This window comes from Bufo gargarizans, chromosome 2 (genome assembly GCF_014858855.1).
Source record: "Bufo gargarizans isolate SCDJY-AF-19 chromosome 2, ASM1485885v1, whole genome shotgun sequence".
NCBI lineage: Eukaryota > Metazoa > Chordata > Amphibia > Anura > Bufonidae > Bufo > Bufo gargarizans.
Genome location: NC_058081.1, coordinates 408843463 through 408863792, shown reverse-complemented (window position 1 = coordinate 408863792; position 20330 = coordinate 408843463). Strand labels below are relative to the sequence as shown.

General features: G+C 43.4%; 1 protein-coding gene across 3 annotated transcripts in view; it reads left to right on the top strand.

Moving 5' to 3' along the window:
- Positions 1–20330, top strand: part of MAT2B (methionine adenosyltransferase 2B) — an 86443-nt gene that overhangs the window by 49287 nt on the left and 16826 nt on the right. The window contains exon 1 of one of the 3 annotated variants that reach the window (XM_044280853.1): positions 2436–2595. The exons of 1 other annotated variant lie outside the window; for it this stretch is intronic. In XM_044280853.1, the coding sequence (XP_044136788.1) occupies positions 2533–2595 (63 nt within the window). In that variant the 5' untranslated portion in view covers positions 2436–2532. One more of the 3 variants, XM_044280854.1, reaches the window with a different exon arrangement.

Below are 20330 nucleotides of genomic sequence, written 5' to 3'. Positions count from 1 at the left end.
CCAATGTGAATGACCCCCAATCAGATCTCAGAAAAGAGCCCCATGCCTCTCATATCAGTCCCCACTTCCTCTCATATCAGCCCCTATTACCTCTCATATCAGTCCCCATGCCTCTCAGTTCAGACCGCAGCAGCCTCAGAACATATAAAGAAACCACTTACCCTTCCTGCTCCTGGCCGCCGCTGCTCCTCACCACCCACGCTCTTCATCCTCCTGCTGTTGGCTGTGCTGTGAACTGGCACGCACAGCGTGAGGTCACAGAGCCACTGCACAGCACAGCCGAGCGGAGGACCAGGAGGAGGTGAGTACAGAGCCTTCACTGCGTCCCGGTCCTAATGAGCGCTTCCATAATGGAAGTGCTCACTAGTAGAGATGAGCGAACTTCTGTTTTAAGTTCGGCGTCTAAAGTTCGGGGGCGGGTTAGCGGAGAATCCCGATCTGGAACCGGATATGGATTCCGACTTCCGTTGTGGTCCGTGGTAGCGGAATCAATAATGGCCGATTATTGATTCCGCTACCACGGACCACAACGGAAGTCGGAATCCATATCCGGTTCCAGATCGGGATTCTCCGCTAACCCGCCCCCGAACTTTAGACGCCGAACTTAAAACAGAAGTTCGCTCATCTCTACTCACTAGCATTCTCCTTATAGGACGCAGGAACATTCCCCCCTTTGGGGCAAAAAACAACGCCATATATATATATATATATATATATATATATATATATACACACACACACACACACATATATTTCTGGATAGTGATATTAGTATAAAATAAAATGGTAATTTAAAATTATGTCTATATAAACAAGACTACACTTTCATGATGATAGGACTGGTGGTTATCACATTGGCATTTACTTGATGGGATTTTTTCGATTCTGAACATGCAGAGTCCCAATTCTAGTAACAGTGTCACATAACTGTCACATAACTGCTTCCTGTCAAGTGAAATGTGTCACATCTGTTCCTCCAAATTCAGGTATATTGACAAACTGCCATAGAACATTTTCAAAAGGCTTAACGCACAAGGCCTAGTTTATATTTTGGGGTGCAAAATACTTAATAACTTCCACATGCCTCTAGAATTGCTATTTTCATGCACAAATATGAGCTAGAATAGGACATACAGAGAGATTTGCAGATTGGGCCCATGGAGCCATTAAAACACGCATGTGTGCATGGCCCCATGGAAATAAAATCTTGGCACTAAAATGTGGGCTATTTTTAATTAGGTGAAGTTTTTTCAATTCCCTCCCCCCCCCCCTCCAAAAAAAAATAAAAAATGACAACATGGTGTAGCTCTTGGTGATTTGTAAGGCATTTTCACATCACCTTCTCAATAAGAAAGCCACGAAGTAAACACTAGCAGTAAGACACAGTGGGCTAGATTTTCTAATGTGTTTGTGCCTAACATGTGGGGAAATTGCGGATTTGCAGCAGATCTCAGCCTTCATTAGAAAAAGGTGAGCTAAAGCTGCAAACATAACTGACATGCTGCGGATTTCTAAGTCCACAATGCAGGTCAATCCCTGCACGGAAAACATCTGCAAAGCGTACACAATATGTGTTTAATCGCATGCACTTTGATGGTGCTGGACTATGCTGCGGTTTTTCCACACTGGAATCTGAGCGGAAAACCCGTACATGTGTCACAAGGTGTGCAGGTAGCCTGTGGTTTACTTCCTGTGTGTTGTACCATCACCCACTGTCCCGGGCATGATGTCCTTCTTTTTGGGGTTAGAAAAGTGTCCACTCTGCTGTAATAACGACTACTGTGTGTACCTAGACAAGGCCCGGGCCATAATGATGTCTGTCATGCATTAGGGCCTGGGCCGAATTCCTCAGCTGGCCTCTCCATCCATACTGTGACACTGCCTGCTGGAGTGAGCAGAGGAGCACACTGGCCGAGGATCCTGTCCCAGCAAGTGCAATTATCTCACTGCATTGCACCTGCTCGGGTGAGTGGGATGTGCTCCATTCACCAGAACGGGACTATTTTTTATTTATTTTTTGTACTTGGGGCCCTAAATCGTTTCAGTCCATGGCCTCATGCACACAGCCGTTCCCTGCGGCGGCCAGGACGGACCAAGACCCATCCAACTTGACATGTTCTAGCTATTTTGCTGTGCTGAAGCATGGAGAGAAACACCACGGAAGCACTCGGTAGTCAATGGGGAGCACACGGCCGGTGCCCGCATATTGCGTGCATGAGGCCCATTGCTGAGCATTCGCCTTGGAGCTATACGAGTCTCCCCTTCTGCACAGAATACAGTTACTGTAGAGCAGACTATACTATAGAAAATATGTTCTCGTTCACACAACACATTGTCAACACATAACCGCTCCCCACAAAGTAAACGCCACGACCGCAAAGCACACAACCTGCCAGCCCGTACCACGTGACCGTGGAAGTCACATGACGCGCGCACGTCAGAAGGTCTCTACGGAGCAGGGGCACCGGCCGCTTCTCTGGAGCAGTGAGTAACAGCACCGGGTTGGCAGGAGGCGACTGCTGTGTCAGCGCTATGGAGGGGAGGTATCCCGACTTCAAGATCCGATTCCAACCTGGCTGGACGGAGGTTGTGCGGGTAAGAACTGAGCTCGGGCCTCGGTTCTTGTGCCAGAGACTGCTGTGTAATGCCAGGGTGGGGAGCAGAGAGATGCGCAGCATGTGCTGAGATCCGCTGTACCCCCCAACTTCCCGGAAGATGGACGTGGTCGGTGCTGTGCAGCATGTGGTGAGAGCTGAAAGTATAGCAAGTGTATATCATATCCTGGTTCTGGGGCCCGGCTTTCTGCATCCCTGGGGTGTAAGTAATAGTGGTTAATGACAGTCTGGGTGCAGCCGTATATGTACTGACCTCGGGGAATTCAGGAGATGACGCTGCGGACAGCCATATGTGTGCACATTGCTAGTTTATGTCTGGCAGGACAGCTATATGTGCGCACCTAGCTGGTTTATGTCTGGCAGGACAGCTATATGTGTGCACATTGCTGGTTTATGTCTGGCAGGACAGCTATATGTGTGCACCTAGCTGGTTTATGTCTGGCAGGACAGCTATATGTGTGCACCTAGCTGGTTTATGTCTGGCAGGACAGCTATATGTGTGCACCTAGCTGGTTTATGTCTGGCAGGGCAGCTATATGTGTGCACCTAGCTGGTTTATGTCTGGCAGGGCAGCTATATGTGTGCACCTAGCTGGTTTATGTCTGGCAGGGCAGCTATATGTGTGCACCTAGCTGGTTTATGTCAGGGCAGCTATATGTGTGCACCTAGCTCGTTTATGTCTGGCAGGACAGCTATATGTGTGCACCTAGCTGGTTTATGTCTGGCAGGACAGCTATATGTGTGCACCTAGCTGGTTTATGTCTGGCAGGACAGCTATATGTGTGCACCTAGCTGGTTTATGTCTGGCAGGGCAGCTATATGTGTGCACCTAGCTGGTTTATGTCTGGCAGGGCAGCTATATGTGTGCACCTAGCTGGTTTATGTCTGGCAGGACAGCTATATGTGTGCACCTAGCTGGTTTATGTCTGGCAGGACCGCTATATGTGTGCACCTAGCTGGTTTATGTCTGGCAGGACAGCTATATGTGTGCACCTAGCTGGTTTATGTCAGGGCAGCTATATGTGTGCACCTAGCTGGTTTATGTCTGGCAGGACAGCTATATGTGTGCACCTAGCTGGTTTATGTCTGGCAGGACAGCTATATGTGTGCACCTAGCTGGTTTATGTCTGGCAGGACAGCTATATGTGTGCACCTTGCTGGTTTATGTCTGGCAGGACAGCTATATGTGTGCACCTTGCTGGTTTATGTCTGGCAGGACAGCTATATGTGTGCACCTAGCTGGTTTATGTCTGGCAGGACAGCTATATGTGTGCACCTAGCTGGTTTATGTCTGGCAGGACCGCTATATGTGTGCACCTAGCTGGTTTATGTCTGGCAGGACAGCTATATGTGTGCACCTTGCTGGTTTATGTAAAATAGGCATGATGCTGCCAGTGTTATCCAATACATTCCAGAACTGTAAGGGTTACATAGCATCATAAATTAATATAATGCTATGTGACCCCTGGCAGTGGTGGGAGGTTTCGCAGCTCGTCCAACGCTTGTCTGCAAGGGCCCATAAGTACTACAACTTTCATATTGCTCCTCGACTAAAAATACTCCTAAAAAATGGTGAGGAGCCAACTCCTCAGTTCTCTAATTTTGTAGAATTCTAAAAAGAGTGATTTCTAGACGGCGGGGCGACATAGAAACATAATGGGGGAGATTTATCAAAACCGGTGTAAAGGCAACCTGGCTTAGATGCCCATAGCAACAAATCAGATTGATTCTTTGATTTTTTGAAGGATCTATGAAAAATGAAAGCTAGAATCTGGTTGCTATGGGCAACTAAGCCAGTTTTCCTTTGCACCGGTTTTGATATATCTCCCTGTAGGTAGCGTTTCAATCAGCATGATCAACCCTCCAGACATTGGGGGAGATTTATCAAACTGGTGTAAGGTAGAACTGGCTTAGTTGCCCATAGCAACCAGATTTCACAGCTCCTTTTGAAAATAAAAGGTGGAATCGGGATGTTTAGGGTCCATTCACACGTCTGCAATTTCGTTCCGCAATTTGCGGAACGGAATTGTGGACCCAATTATTCCTATGGGGCAGCACGATGTGCTGCCCGGACACGGAATTGCGAACCCGCACTTCCGGGTCTGCAATTCCGTTCCCAAAAAAAAATTGAACATGTTCTATTCTTGTTCTATACAGAATTGGGGTTCAGTCACACAACCGTATTTATTTAGCAGTCCGCAAATGCAGATCCACTATCTGTTTTGCTGTCTGCATTTTTTGCTGCGCCAGCGAAATTAATGGGTCCTCATCCAATCTGTAAAACATACTGATTGGATGCAGACCATAAATATGGTCATGTTAATGGGGCCTTATACTGACATAATGCACTCAGTATAACCCTGGGTTCACACCTGAGCGTTCGCGATGGAGCGCTCTGTATGCGCGATTGTACTGGCCTTTACAATCGCGCATACAGAGACAAGCGAACGCCCATTGTCGCGCATTCCTGAAAGTCTATGTACGAGAACGTGCGACAAAACGCCCCAAAGAAGCTCAAGAACATTTTTGAGCGTAGGGTGTTTTACAGCGCGTTCAAACGCGCTGTAAAACGCTCAAGTGTGAACCAGGGCCATAGGGAAGCATTGGTTTTCATGTGTTGAGAGTTTTACAGCGCGTTTGAACGCGCTGTAAAACGTTCAGGTGTGAACCCAGCGTTAGGGCATGTTCACACGACCGTGTGCTGTGGCCCACAATGCATGGGCACCGACTGTGGAAGCCGCATGCGGATCGCAAACCCATTCACTTGAATGGGTCCGCGATCCGTCCGTTCCGCAAAAAGATAGAGCAAGTCCTATCTTTTGGCGGTGCGGAGCCACGGAAGCACTTCATAGTGCTTCCGTGGGTTTCTGTTCCGTGCTTCCGTTCTGCACCACATCTCCGGATTTGCGGACCCGTTCAAGTTAATGGGTCCGCATCCGTGATGTGGAATGTACACGGCCCATGCCCCGTGTATTGCGGACCTGCTTTATGCGGGCCACAATACAGCAACAGAGGTCACGCAGAGACACCCAGCATTACAAATCATTATAATGCCGTGCACTCCTGTGAAATTAGCAGTGTCCATAACGGGAGATGGCGCTCACACACAGAGCAATTTCAGGACATGTTTGTCTGAAATTAGCCTTAGGCCTCCTTCACACGGGTGTCCCGGATTTGCTCCGGATGCGCCGCACGTGTATGCATGCAATTTCAGTCAGTTTTGATTGCATTGTTCAGTTTTTATCGCGCGGGTGCAATGTGTTTTGCACGCGCGTGATAAAAAACTGAATGTGGTACCCAGACCCGAACCCGGACTTCTTCACAAAGTTTGTAAAATCAGTTTTGAATACCTTGAGGGGTGTAGTTTCTAGAATGGGGTCATTTTTGGTGGTTTCTATTATATAAGCCTCACAAAGTAACTTCAGACCTGAACTGGTCCTTGAAAAGTGGGTTTTTAGAAATTTCTGAAAAATTTCAAGATTTGCTTCTAAACTTCTAAGCCTTGTGACACCCCCAAAAAATAAAATGGCATTCTCAAAATGATCCAAACATGAAGTAGACATATGGGGAATGTAAAGTAATAACTATTTTTGGAGGTATTACTATGTATTATGGAAGTAGAGAAATTGAACCTTGGAAATTTGCTAATTCTTCAAAATTTTGGGAAAATTTTGTATTTTTTTTTATAAATAAAAATTATTATTTTTTACTCCCCTTTACCAGTGTCATGAAGTGCAATATGTGATGAATAAACAATCTCAGAATGGCCTGGATAAGTCAAAGCGTTTTTAAAGTTATCACCACATAAAGTGACACTGGTCAGATTTGCAAAAAATGGCCTGGTCCTGAAGGTGAAAATGAGCCCGGTCTTAAGGAGTTAGGCCTAGTTCACACGAACGTTTTTTTTGCGGGTGTACGGGCCGTTTTTTTTGTGTTCCGTATACGGTCCGTATACGGAACCATTCATTTCAATGGTTCCGCAAAAAAAACTGAATGTGTTCCGTATGCCTTCCGTTTCCGTTTTTCCGTTCCGTTGAAAGATAGAGCTTGTCCTATATTTGGCCGTAAATCACGGGTCGTGGCTCCATTCAAGTCAATGGATCCGCAAAAAAAACACGGAACACATACGGAAATGCATCCGTATGTCTTCCGTTTCCGTTCCGTTTTTTCTGAACCATCTATTGAAAATGTTATGGCCAGCCCAATTTTTCCTATGTAATTACTGTAAACTGTACATGGCATACGGAAAAACGGAACGGAAACGGAAACACAACGGAAGTCAAAAACGGACCAACGGATCCGTGAAAAACGGACCGCAAAAAACTATAAAAGCCATATGATCGTGTGAACTAGGCCTTAGAGGTAGTCTCACTTCAGTAAGTGGCATTTATCATGTAGAGAAAGTTAATACAAGGCACTTGCTAATGCATTGTTATCATCCATATTACTTCCTTTGCTGGCTACATTCATTTTTCCATCACATTATACACCACTCGTTTCCATGGTTACTGACCACCCTGCAATCCATCAGTGGTGGTCATGTTTACACAATTTAGGAAAGAGCACTGGCCTATGTGCACTCCCATGGTCTCAGCCACCAGAGAGACTGACGCTTTTTCCTATATTGTGCAAGCACGACCACCATTGATGGATTGCAGGGTGATCTGTAATCATGGAAATAAGCAGTGTATAATGTGATGGAAAAATGAAGCCAGCCAGCAAAGGAAGCAATATGGATAATAAGAATATATTAGTAAGTGGCTTCCTCTACATGATAAATGCAACTTACTGAAGTGACAAAACCCCTTGAATGACCCCCAATATTTTCAATGTACTTATACCCAAAAAGGACCATGAATACACTGATAAATCTGCCCTTATGTTAAATGTGCAGTGATATGATCAGTGAGTAGGGATGAGTGAACTTGTGTTTTTAAATTCGGCGTACAAGGTTCGGGTTATCTAAGAATTCCGTTATGGATTCCGCTACCACGGAAGAAGAGCTCACTGACAGCGCTGGTCACTGAGCCAGAAGGAAGGAAAGAGACTCATATATTAATATGAGGGAGCAGTGAGGACAGCGCCCACCAGCTTCCAGCCTGTCTCCCTTTCTTGCTAGTCAGTGCAACACTGCGCTGTTAGGGCTCATGCACACAAACCTATTCTCTTTCCGTGTCCGTTCCGTTTTTTTTATTTATTTTTTTGCGGACCGTATGCATTCATTTCAATGGGTCCGCAAAAAAACAGAAGTTAATTCGTGTGCATTTCGTTTCCGTATGTCTGTTCCGCCAAAAAATAGAACATGTCCTATTATTGTCAAGATCATAGACATACTGTTCTATTAGGGGCCAAATGTTCCGTTCCGCAAAATACAGACTTCACCCTGACGTCATCCGTATTTCTTGCCGATCCCTTTTAACTGACCGCAAAATATATACAGTCGTGTGCATGAGCCCTTAGGAAGATGGATGTCTCTTAGGGATCTTGCACACGGCCTTTGTCCATATTGCAGCCCACAATACACGGGCACCGGCCGCATGCACCCCGCATCACGGATGCGGACCCATTCATTTAAACGGAGGCACGGATCGGAAGCTCACGGAAGCACTACAAAGTTTTGTCCGTGCCTCCACTTGGCAAAAAAGAGTGCTTGCACTACTTTTTTGCTGTGCGGGCCATCGGGTGCGGATCGCGGACCCCATTCAAGTGAATGTGTCTGCGATCCGCATGCGGCGGCCCCACGGTCGGTGCCTGTGCATTGTGGACCGCAATTAGCGGTCGCTAGCACACGGTCGTGTGCATGAGCCCTTAGCAGAGGCTCTGCAAAAGGTTGCTGCGAAAGGACATTTCAGCTCTAGTTTTCTCCTATAAATAAAGGTTTTCCCTAATAAAGTATATTAGAATAATGTTCCCTATCTCTGTCCCTACACATTAGCAAAAAAAAATATATAAGTTTATTAGACAAAAAGCTGTTTGGAAAAGGTTAAATATTACTTCTGAAAAAGTGCGCCAAAAAATACTCCGTCGTAGTTTTAAAGGGGTTCTGCAGTTTTTTTAAACTGATGATCTATCCTCTGGATAGATCATTAGCATCTGATTGGCGGATGTCCGACACCCGGGACCCCCACCGATCAGCTGTTTGAGAAGGCAGTGGTGCTCCAGTTGCGCCGCAGCCTTCTCGCTGTTTACCGCAGGCCCAGTGACGTCACGACTTGTATCGATGGCCTGGGCGGGGATAAGCTCTGTTCACTTGAATGGAGCTTAGCCGTGCCCAGGCCATTGATACTAGTAGTGACGTCACTGGGCCTGCGGTAAACAGTGAGAAGGCCGCTGCGCTACTGGAGCACCACTGCCTTCTCAAACAGCTGATCGGCAGGGGTTCCAGGTGTCAGACCCCCGCCGCTCAGATGCTGATGATCTATCCAGAGGATAGATCATCAGTTTAAAAAAACTGGAGAACCCCTTTAAGCCACTTTGTATACTAAAAAAGGACAAATAGGCACACATGTTAAGTGTCCTCAAAAAAGGCACCTAAAGAATTTGTTGTAAAATCATTAAGTGGCACAGGCGTCTCAAAACACAACAAAACAGGCGCAACAATGTAAATAAATTGTGCAGACACGAAAAAACATTGGTATCAAGGATCAAATACGGCAAAAAAGTGGCGCAGACACTTCAGTAAACTTAACAAACTTTTTCAGACTTCTGCTCATAAGATGATGCACCTGTGAAATATCAGGGTGGTAGATGTAGCCTTGAGATGCTTCACACCCCCCCCAGAAGAACTGACCTTGGCTTTCAGCTCTTATGGTTTATTGAGGCGGCCGTGGTGGGAATGTTCTGCTTGTGTTTCATGTTTTACTTGGAAAAATTGCAGATCAGATATAATGTAGATATTAAAGGGGTTATCCGAGTTATTTCTTTGTTCTTTCTATGTTCCTAACTAAGCAGATGTAACAGCTTTCCAATTCACTCACTTTATCTCCGGTGCCTGGTTTCTCAGATGTCACTGAGGGTCACATGACCTGTGATGTCAGCTTCTCTCCCTGTGCTGATAATGTTCGTTACAAGCCTTCAAACCAGACCTCACTGTGCTGGCCACTCCCCCTCTCCTAGGATTCTTAACCCCTTCAGCTGCACAGACTGGGTAGCTGCAGGCAGTAACAATTCTGGGCACAGGAGCTGACAGATTAGACAGAGCATTGCACACAAAGGTAGGGGGAAGATCCTGTGTGTATTAGTGTCATTATACAGCTGGGTTCTACACATACAAGTTGCTGTTGATTTCTCCCATCACTCAGGGCAGCACTTGTATTCACTCCCTTAGCAGTGTCATTATACAGCTGGGACTTGTAGTTCTACACATACAACATGCTGCTGATTCTCCCAGCACTTAGGGCAGCTCTTGTTCCACTCCCTGAGCAGGGGGAGGGGCAGAGATAGTTTTTATTGCATGTAAACAAGGGCCATAAGAGAACCAGGGAAATAAGGAAATATATGTATTTTTTTTTTTTGCCTGAAACTTGCTTAGCTTAGTTATATATTGCTGCCCATCAGATTTTCAGTGCTATATATTTTTTTTTCATAACTCTGACAACCCCTTTAAAGCCGTTCCGCAGGTTTTCTGAAATTGAATGGGATAGAGCTGTAAGGGTAGGGGGTGCAGGTACAAGTGCAGAAAATCTGCACCAAAACCGAACCAAAAAACGCATAAGGCCTCATGCACATGGCTGTTGTGTGGCTATTGCGGTCCCCGATGCACGGGCAACATCCGTGCAGCGGGCTGGCCCGTGGTCTGTCCGCACCTCAAAAAAAATGACATGTCATATTTATTTGCGGTGTGGAACAACGGAAAGAACTACCACAGAAGCACTCCGTAGTGCTTCCGGTGTTCCGTTTCGTGACTCCTTTCCGCATCTCCGGAATTGCGGACCTAATCAAGTGAATGGCGTGGCCGTGGATTGCCGACCCGCCGTTTGCGGCCCGCAATACGGCCACGGCCATCCAACAGCCATGTGCATGAGGCCTATATCTGCAATATTTATTGTGTATGTTTGCTTTTTTGTTGTGAATTTTATGCAGATTTTCGCTGATCTCACTCTTCCAATGAAAAGGGTGAAATCCACACAAGAACAAAGCCTAAACTATTGACCTGCTGCAGATTTCCTCACCCAAGAAAAAGGCAAAGTGGGAGATTTATCTTTTTTTAAGTGGTGTAAAGTAGAACTGGCTTAGTTGCCCACAGCAACCAATGAGATTCTACATTTCATTTTTTTACAGCTCCTGTGGAAAATGAAAGGTGGAAGCTGATTGGCTGCTATGGGCAACTAAGCCAGTTTTCCTTTTCACCTGTTAAAAAAAAAACAAAAAAAAAAAAAAAACACAATCTCCCCCAGTGTACATGAGATTTATCTAATCTCATATCCTTTGCTGGTTCTGTATTAAGGGCTCTTTCACACTTGTGTTGTCCGGATCCGTCATGTACTCCATTTGCCGGAATTAGACGCCGGATTCGGAAAAACGTGTAAGAACGCATAATATTTTCTTTCCGGATGCGTCTTTCCGGCTTTTTTTGTAAGATACTGATCCGGAAATCCTGAAGCCAACATCAGTTTTTTTTCCGGATCCGTCGTATGGATCTGGTATGGGGCCGGGGCCGGATCCGTCGAAACAGCGCATCCGTCGTGTACTGATGAGCGAATCCGGTATGTAAATTATTTCTTATCAGAAAATTTCTAGTTTGTTTTACAACTAATAAAATATGCAAGGGACAAACACACATAATACTCACCTCCAGGAGCTTCTTTCACGGGCTGTCTAGTGGAAGTTTTCGCGCCAGCCAAGCCCTTCCTACTTCCTGGCGCAGGCGCAACTTCCGGATCCATCGTTGCGTCGTAACAACTGAAGATGTTAGGACAGATTCGGAATAATACATTTCAATGGGCTATTATTCCGGATCCGTCGATGCAGCAAGTCTTCAGGATTTTTGACCGGAGCAAAAAGCGCAGCATGCTGCAGTATATTCTCCGGCCAAAAAACGTTCTGGTCCTGAACTGAAGACATCCTGATGCATAGAAGATTCATAGTTGGACAATTTTTCTGTTGTACTTAGGAAGGAGAAAAATGTGTTTCTTTGGTCATCTTCATCACAGCACATCTCATGATGTTGCCTCATTCGGGCCACCAGGCCTTGCATTTCTTTGTTGCAGTGTTTGCATTTTGCACGCATGCCTACCTTACCGATAGGTAAAGGAACTTCATTAAAATATTGCCAAACTGGGTCTCTTTTACGGCCTGCTGCCATTATAGTTTTTTTCCTCCAAGGAAAGAATGTGATAAACCTCAGGTCATACACACAAAAAGATCCAAAGACTTGTCTGTGAAGGTTCTCATTTATCTGTAAAGAATAAATCAAGGCAACTGGACTTACTGTAGATTTCTTGAAAACGTTTCACTCGTTCTTCCAACGAGCTTTCTCAATTCTCAGTGACTGTACAAAAATTCTGGGAATAAATATGTAACTGAAATCAACATCTGGTAATTATACCTAGCATTGGGTCAAAGGTGTTGATTCATTATCCTAATTGGAGTCAGTAGGTGATAAAGACTTCCCAGAAAAAGGTGTCAAGACAGCATTGTATGTGGCAGACAATAGATGTCTAAACCCCCCCCCCCGCCTCTATTCAAGCTTGGCTTCTCCATTTTTACATAGATGGCCTCTTTCACGTACAATGCTGTCTTGACACCTTTTTCTGGGAACTCTTTATCACCTACTGACTTTAATTAGGATAATGAATCAACACCTTTGACCTCATGCTGGGTATAATTACCAGATATGGATTCAGTTACATATTTATTCCCAGAATAAATTTTGTATAGTCACTCAGAATTGAGAAGGCTCGTTGGAAGAACGAGTGAAACGTTTTCAAGAAATCTACAGTACGTCCAGTTGCCTTGATTTATTCTTTACAGATGATCCAAAGACTTGTCTGGCTGTGGCTGTGCAGTACTGTGCTCAGAAAGTTTCACTTTAATTTTGTAGTACTCCTTGTCTGCTTGCCTTTTCCTCCTTACACTTAGTTCCACTTTCTTCTTGTGCAGATCTATTCCACTCCAAACAATCAGAAAAATATTGTTTTATATTCTATTCACTGAACTTTAAACTTAGCACTGAAGGGGTTGATTCTGTGTTTATAGGTTTGTAGAAGTTAGGATTAAGATCTTTTTCTCAACTCTTTTTTTCATGTTGTTATAAATTCAGTTTTGAGAACTCCAAAATTAAACCAAGCATCTGTGATAATATCTTGTAGGCAGAGAAACTACCCAGTAATCTTACAAAAACCTCTGGAAGAGCATGACATTGTGAATGGATTAATGGAATTTAACAAAAAATTAAACATATACAGCCTTATTCTACATAATAAAAAAAGTAATCTTTATTTCAGAATGAAATAAGCTTTGGATGGTAATATATTTTCCTCAAAAAGCATTTTATATTGAAAAATCTGATTTTAAATAAAAAAATCTTTTTTTTTTAAAATATTTTTATCCACCCATTGATTTTTATCCACCCTGCTTAGAAGTTTAGAAGTAAATCTTGAAATTTCTCTGAAATTTTCAAAAACCAACTTTTTAAGGACCTGTTCAGGCCTGAAGTCACTTTGTGAGGTGTACATAATAGAAACCACCCAAAAATGACCCCATTCTAGAAACTACACCCCTCAAGGTATTCAAAACTGATTTTTTACAAACGTTTACCCTTTAGGTGTTCCACAAGAATTAATGTAAAATAGAGATACAATTTCACTTTTTTGGCAGATTTTTCATTTTAATATTTTTTTCCAGTTACAAATCAAGGGTTAACAGCCAAACAAAACTCAATATTTATGGCCCTGATTCTGTAGTTTACAGAAACACCCCATATGTAGTCGTAAACTGCAGGGCGCAGAAGGAAAGGAATGCCATACGGTTTTTGGAAGGCAGATTTTGCTGGACAGTTTTTTTTTGACACCATGTCCCATTTGAAGCCCCCCTGATGCACCCCTAGAGTAGAAACTCCAAAAAAGTGACCCCATTTTAGAAACTACGGGATAGGGTGGAAGTTTTGTTGGTACTAGTTTAGGGTACATATGATTTTTGGTTGCTCTATATTACACTTTTTGTGATGCGAGGTAACAAGAAATAGCTGTTTGGCACCGTGTTTTTTTTTTTCTTTTTTTTTGGGGGGGGGGGGGGGGGGGGTTTATTTACAACATTCATCTGACATGTTAGATCACGTGGTATTTTTATACAGCAGGTTGTCACGGACGCTGTGATACCTAATATTAGGCCTGCACAATATATTGCCAAAGCAATCGCAAACACAATAAATCGCAATCGCCAATAGGCCGACCTAAAAATGCTGCAATTATATTGCCATATGTTTTCGCTTTATAAGACAAACTTTTTCCCCAAAAAAGCGATGGTTGACTTTTTACGTGGCTGACATCGATGTATCGCCGGCCGCTGTGCTGCACAGCGCGGCCGCCGATACATCAGTTACAGTATGGGGAGGGAGGAGGGGCTGGAGGCAAGTCGTTATTTTAATGAACAAATGTTCTATTTATTCTATATATAACCGATTGAAGGAGTGAGATAAATAAAGTACACTTTAGTTCAAGGAAATATAGACTACAATAGTCCAAAAATAACACAATTTATTTGAAAATCACAAAAAAGACACATGATCAGCACTGGTCACAAATAGAACAATACACACAGGTTACAATACACATTAAAAACCAAGGGGACCGATGGTGAGCTGCCGATATATATATCTAAAAATAAAGTGCAAGTGCATAATTATACCCAATTGGTCATCAATTGATAGACATATAGTATCTACAAGCTATAGCTATTGGATACCACAATAATATCCACATGCATATATATCAAAATTTGCCACAAAGTTGGTGTAAGATATACATCAAATTTGTCAGAGCTAAGGCAGTAACGATGATCGAAATTGAATTCAGCACATGATGGAAAAAATACTGACCAATTGATTTGAGTATATCGTGTAGCAACACCACCGGTCCACTCCCCAACGCACGTTTCGCGTACAGCTTTTTCAAGGGGTACTATTTATTCTATATACAGTGTGCAGTGTATTAAGAAAATGACAAGTTTTGTATTTTGTACTTTTGCAGTAATGCAAATATGTTATTTAATTTAGTAAAAGATGTTTTATTTTGAAAACCACTCTGCATTTCAGTTCTGGAGTTAAGCATAACTACATTTCAGCATTATCAGTAATTTGTGTGTGATTTTTTTTTTTGCCTTGAAAATCCAAGCAAATAGACCACTAGCACAATTCCCTTTAAAATATCGTATCGTATATCGTTATCGCAATTTTTAGGGCCCTAATCGCAAAAAATTCCCATATCGTGCAGCCCTACCTAATATGTATAATTTTTTATTTGTTTATGTTAGTTTTAAACAATGATTTCATTTTTTTTTTAACAAAAAAAAAATCATGTTTTAGTGTCTCCATAGTCTGAGAGCCATAGTTTTTTCAGTTTTTGGGCGATTATCTTAGGTAGGGTCTCATTTTTTGCGGGATGAGATGACTGTTTGGCACTATTTTGAGGTGCATATGACTTTTTGATCGCTTGCTATTACACTTTTTGTGATGTAAGGAGCACAGTTTTATTTTTTTTACGGTGTTCATCAGAGGGGTTAGGTAATGTGATATGTTTATATAGCCGGTCGATATGCACGCGGTGATACCTAATATGTCTATTTCCCCCCCCCCTTAATTTTTGAAAACTTTTTTGGGGGGGAAATTCTGTTTTTGCTTATTTTTACTTTAAATATTTTTGGGGGGGGAAAAGTCCTCACTTTGGGACTTCAACTTTTGGAGGTCTAATCCTTTTACAATGCATTCCAATACTTCTGTATTGGAATGCATTGGTGTATGAGTAATACTGTGTGTATTACTCATACAGCTTCCGGCCTGTGAGATCCAGGGGGCTGGATTAGGGTACATATGATTTTTGGTTGCTCTATATTACATTTTTGTGAGGCAAGGTTTCTAAAAATAGAAATTCTGAAATTTTATTGCCATTTGCCATAAACTGTTGAGGAACACCTAAAGGGTTAATAAAGTTTGTAAAATCAGTTTTGAATACCTTGAGGGGTGTAGTTAGATAGGGCCGCTTTTATGGAGTTTCTACTCTAGGGGGGCATCAGGGAGGGCTTCCAATGGGACATGGTGCCAAAAGAAAAAGGCCATCAAAATCTGCCTTCCAGAAACCATACGGCGTTCCTTTCCTTCTGCGCCCTGCCGTTTTGTTATACAGCAGTTTACGCCCACATATGGGGTGTTTCTGTAAACTGCAGAATCAGGGTAATAAATGTAAAGTTTTGTTTGGCTGTTAACCCTTGCTTTGTTACTAGGGGAAAAAAAACGGATTAAAGTGGAAAATTTGCCAAAAAAATTGCTGTTTTGGCACTGTTTATTATTTTTTTATAGTGTTCATCTGAGGGGTTAGGTCATGGGGTATTTTTATAGAGCAGATTCTTACGGAGGCGGCGATACCTAATATGTCTACTTTTTATTTATGTTTTACACTAATTATCTTTTTATAAAAGATAAAAAATTTTGTATCTCCATGGTCTAACGCCTCATGCAACCATGCTGTTTTTTGCGGTCCATGTTGCCTTCCACAATTTGCGGAACGGGCAAAGCGCGGACAAGAATCGGACATGTTATATTTTATTAGCGGGGCCGCGGAACGGAGCCACGGCTGCTGACCGCACACGGAGTGCTGTCCGCATCTTTTGCGTCCCCATTGAAATGAATGGGTCCGCATCCAAACCGCCAAGACTGCGTCTCGGATGCGGACCTAAACAACGGTCGTGTGCATGAGGCCTAAGGGTCTTTTTTTTTTTTTTTTTTTTTGTGTCGATTATCTTAGGTAGGGGCTAGTTTTTTGCGGGATGAGAGGACTGTTTTATTGGCACTATTTTGGGGGGCATATGACTTTTTGATCGCTTGCTATTACAATTTTTGTGATGTAAGGTGACAAAAAAAAACTATTTTTTGCACTTTTTTTTTTTTTTTTTTTGACAATGTTCATCTGAGGGGCTAGATCATGGGGTATTTTTATAGAGCAGATTCTTACGGACTCGGCGATAACTAATATGTCTACTTTTTTATTTATTTTAGTTTTACTAAATATTTTTGAAAACTTTTTTTGTTTTTAGTGTCTCAAATCTGAGAACCATAGTTTTTTATCCGATTTCTCAGTGGCTAAATTGGGGAAGGGGAATATAAATGTTATACTCCATGGAAGTGTGGTACTCCCTGAAGCAACCAATAATGCAGAGGCCCGGATGATCTGGGCACGTGTCACACTGAGTAGTGGTGTCCTTCCGTATCCCCCTCCTGTGACACACTCCCGCACCTTTTTTGGGTCCGTCCCTTCTTTCCAGTATGGGGGACCACACCTGGGACGATCCGGGCGCCTCCAGTTCCCGAGGTACTCCGGCCTGCTCTTTCCTGGTCAGAAAAGATCAGGTCCTTGTGGACTGCCTCATAGAACTGAAGGAATGTCCCTGTGTTGCCAGCGCTCCGGGACAGCGCAAAAGAGATGTACAAGGCAACCTGCACCAAGTAGACCGCAACTTTTTTGTACCATGCCCGGGTTTTGCGCAAGGCATTATATGGCTTGAGGACTTGATCAGAGAGATCAACTCCTCCCATATACCGATTGTAGTCGGCGATACAATCAGGCTTGAGGACCGTTGCTACGGTATCTTGGACAGGGGTGATGCCATTACCGTGAATTGTGGACAGTACAAGGACATCACTCTTGTCCTTATATCTGACCAGCAACAGGTTTCCACTGTTAAGGGCACGGGTCTCACCTCTTTCGATTGGTACCTGGAGGGGGTGGGTAGGAAGGCCGCGTTGACTTTTCCGCACGGACCCACAAGCGGACGTGGATCTGGCGGCGAGGGACTGGAACAAGGGGATACTAGTATAAAAGTTATCCACGTACAGGTGGTAACCCTTATCTAGCAGTGGGTGCATAAGGTCCCACACAAGTTTCCCGCTAACACCCAGAGTGGGGGGACATTCTGGGGGTTAAATACGGGAATCTCTCCCCGTGTACGCACAACTTGTAAGTGTACCCTGAGGCACAAATTTGGCCCCAAAGTGATTGATGACCGGCCTGATTTTGTACAGGCGGTCTTAAGCAGGATCACCTTGGGGGGGGGGGGGACATGCTGCATTATCTGCATAATGCAGGCATTTCCGGATGGCCTCAAACCGGGAGCGTGTCATGGCCGTACTGTAAAGTGGGGTCTGGTAGAGGACGTGCCCACTCCAGTAATGCCTGACACTAGGTTTATTTTTATTATATATTTTCTTGCATCCTACAAATCATTGTGACACCTTTTTAAATTTACAAATGCATCAGATACATATATACCAACCCCCCTCCCCATTTTCCTTATTTGCTGCCCAAAATTTTTTTTATACCTCCCGCATTCTCTCACCCCCCACCCCCCACCCCCCGGGGTCCCAGCCCTCAGAGAAAAAAAATAACCAGAGAAAGAGACAAAGCTTGTCAGATTTTTCTTTTGGATATTTACTAAATGGGATTCTTCTCTAGTAAGTACATTTTTAATGAGCCTCTCCCATTCTTTAATTGAGGGGGGTGGCTTACCTCCCCAATGTCCCATAATACATTTTCTTGCCTGAAAGAGGAGTTTGGATGCAATTTCTTGATGTTGGGGGGGGGGGGGGGGGTGTCCATTTTGTCCACTCCCAATACACAAATCTCAAATGTATTAGGTACTATAAACTGATGATATTGCTCTATTCTATACTTAACCTGTCCCCAAAATTCCTGAATCCTTCTACACATCCAGAGTGGGTTTATTATATTTCTTAAAGGGATTCTGTCACCAGGTTTCACCCCTTTAAGATAAAAATATGGTTATGTTCAGGGAGCTTTAACCATTCCTAAAGTAGTTTTTATAAATGCAATCTGTAGGCTCATTTTGCTAAAAATACGCTATTACTAACCTGTCAGTCATAAAAATAAGGTGCCCAAGGGGATGTAAATGGCTCCAAGCTGCCGCCCTCACCTGCTGCCGTTCGTGCCCAGCGCCGCCTCATAATCTTCTGTGACGCCTCCAGCTCTCCTGCTGTAACATCGCTGTGAAAGCCTCCTGCTCTCTCTCCCTCTCCCCTCCCCCCTCCATGTTTCCACCACACTTCAGTAAGATGGATATTACCCCACAGTATGGTGTCTGCATGGAGTCCCACCTGGTTCCACAATTTCCTTGCCTGTCTCCAAACCATGTTCATCAGCTAAAAGAGCGGTATCTTATTATTACTCTGTTGTCCCAAGATCCCAGCTTCAATTAATTGAAAGATATTACATTTCTCTAGCCTTTTATTTATTCCTGCAATCATGGACTTATATATTTGCGTATTACTCCACATTATCATGTTTTTTTATTTGGCCGGAAGTAAAATAAAGTTCCACATCTGGAATTGATAATCCGCCCTCCCTCTCGTGAATACACAATATTTGTGCTTTTATCCTTGGTTTTTTTCCTCGCCAGGTCAGGTCCATTAATATGCTAGTTATTATTTTAAGTTCCATAGGACATAGTTTAGGGATGGTAGCAGGCACATTTTCACCAGGGAGATACGACCTGTCATCGAGACATACAATCTTTTCCATACCTCTGTATTTTTCTTTATTTCTTTTAACTTTGGGGTCACGTTCAATTGGATATAATACTTGGGGTTTGGGGGTTATTTGAATACCTAAATATTTAACTGGTTCATTAAGCTTCATAATTTCCAGTGCACCTGGAATAAAGACATTCAGAGGATCAATCGGGACGCATGCTAACTTAGACTAATTTATCCTAAGCCCAGATTATTCACCATATTGATCAAATACCTGAAAAATCCTTGTCAAAGATCTATGTGAGCCTACAAACAGCATAATGTCATCTGCATTTTTTCCTCGTGTTCACCAAACCTGAAGCCCTCAAAAGAGAGGACACCCCTGTCTAACCCCCCTACGGATGTGTATATTATCGGAATATTCTCCATTCAGTATCACTTTTGCAGAAATTTCTGTATATAGCAGATTTACCCAGGATATAAATTTATCTCCGAGTCCCATCTTCTTCAGTGTTGCCATCAAAAAAGGCCATTCTACAGTATCAAACGACTTTGAGGCATACAATGTAACAATCAGTCGTTCACCACAGTTTTCGGGCTCAAGCTGGGTGTTCACAAAGTAGCGCATGACATTATCCATTGTGGTCTTGCCCGACATGAAACCCGTCTGATCTTCATGTACCAGACCCGATACCACACTTCTAAGTCTAGTTTCCAAAATCTTTGCCAATGTTTTATTGTCAGTGTTAATTAACGAAATGGGACGATATGAGTCCGGAAAGGTTGGATCTTTCCCTGGTTTTAGAATCAATGTAATTAATGCCTCTCTGTGAGTCTGGCAGTTTCCCTGCCTTTCTCGAGTTGTCCCACATTGTCAATAATTTCGGGATTAATATTTCTTTATATTGGGCATACACTTCAAACTGGATACAGTCTATTCCTGGGGATTTATTTTTCGTGATACTAGATAATATTTTGTCCACTTCCAGGGCATTCAAGGGGGCCTCTAGTTTCTCACT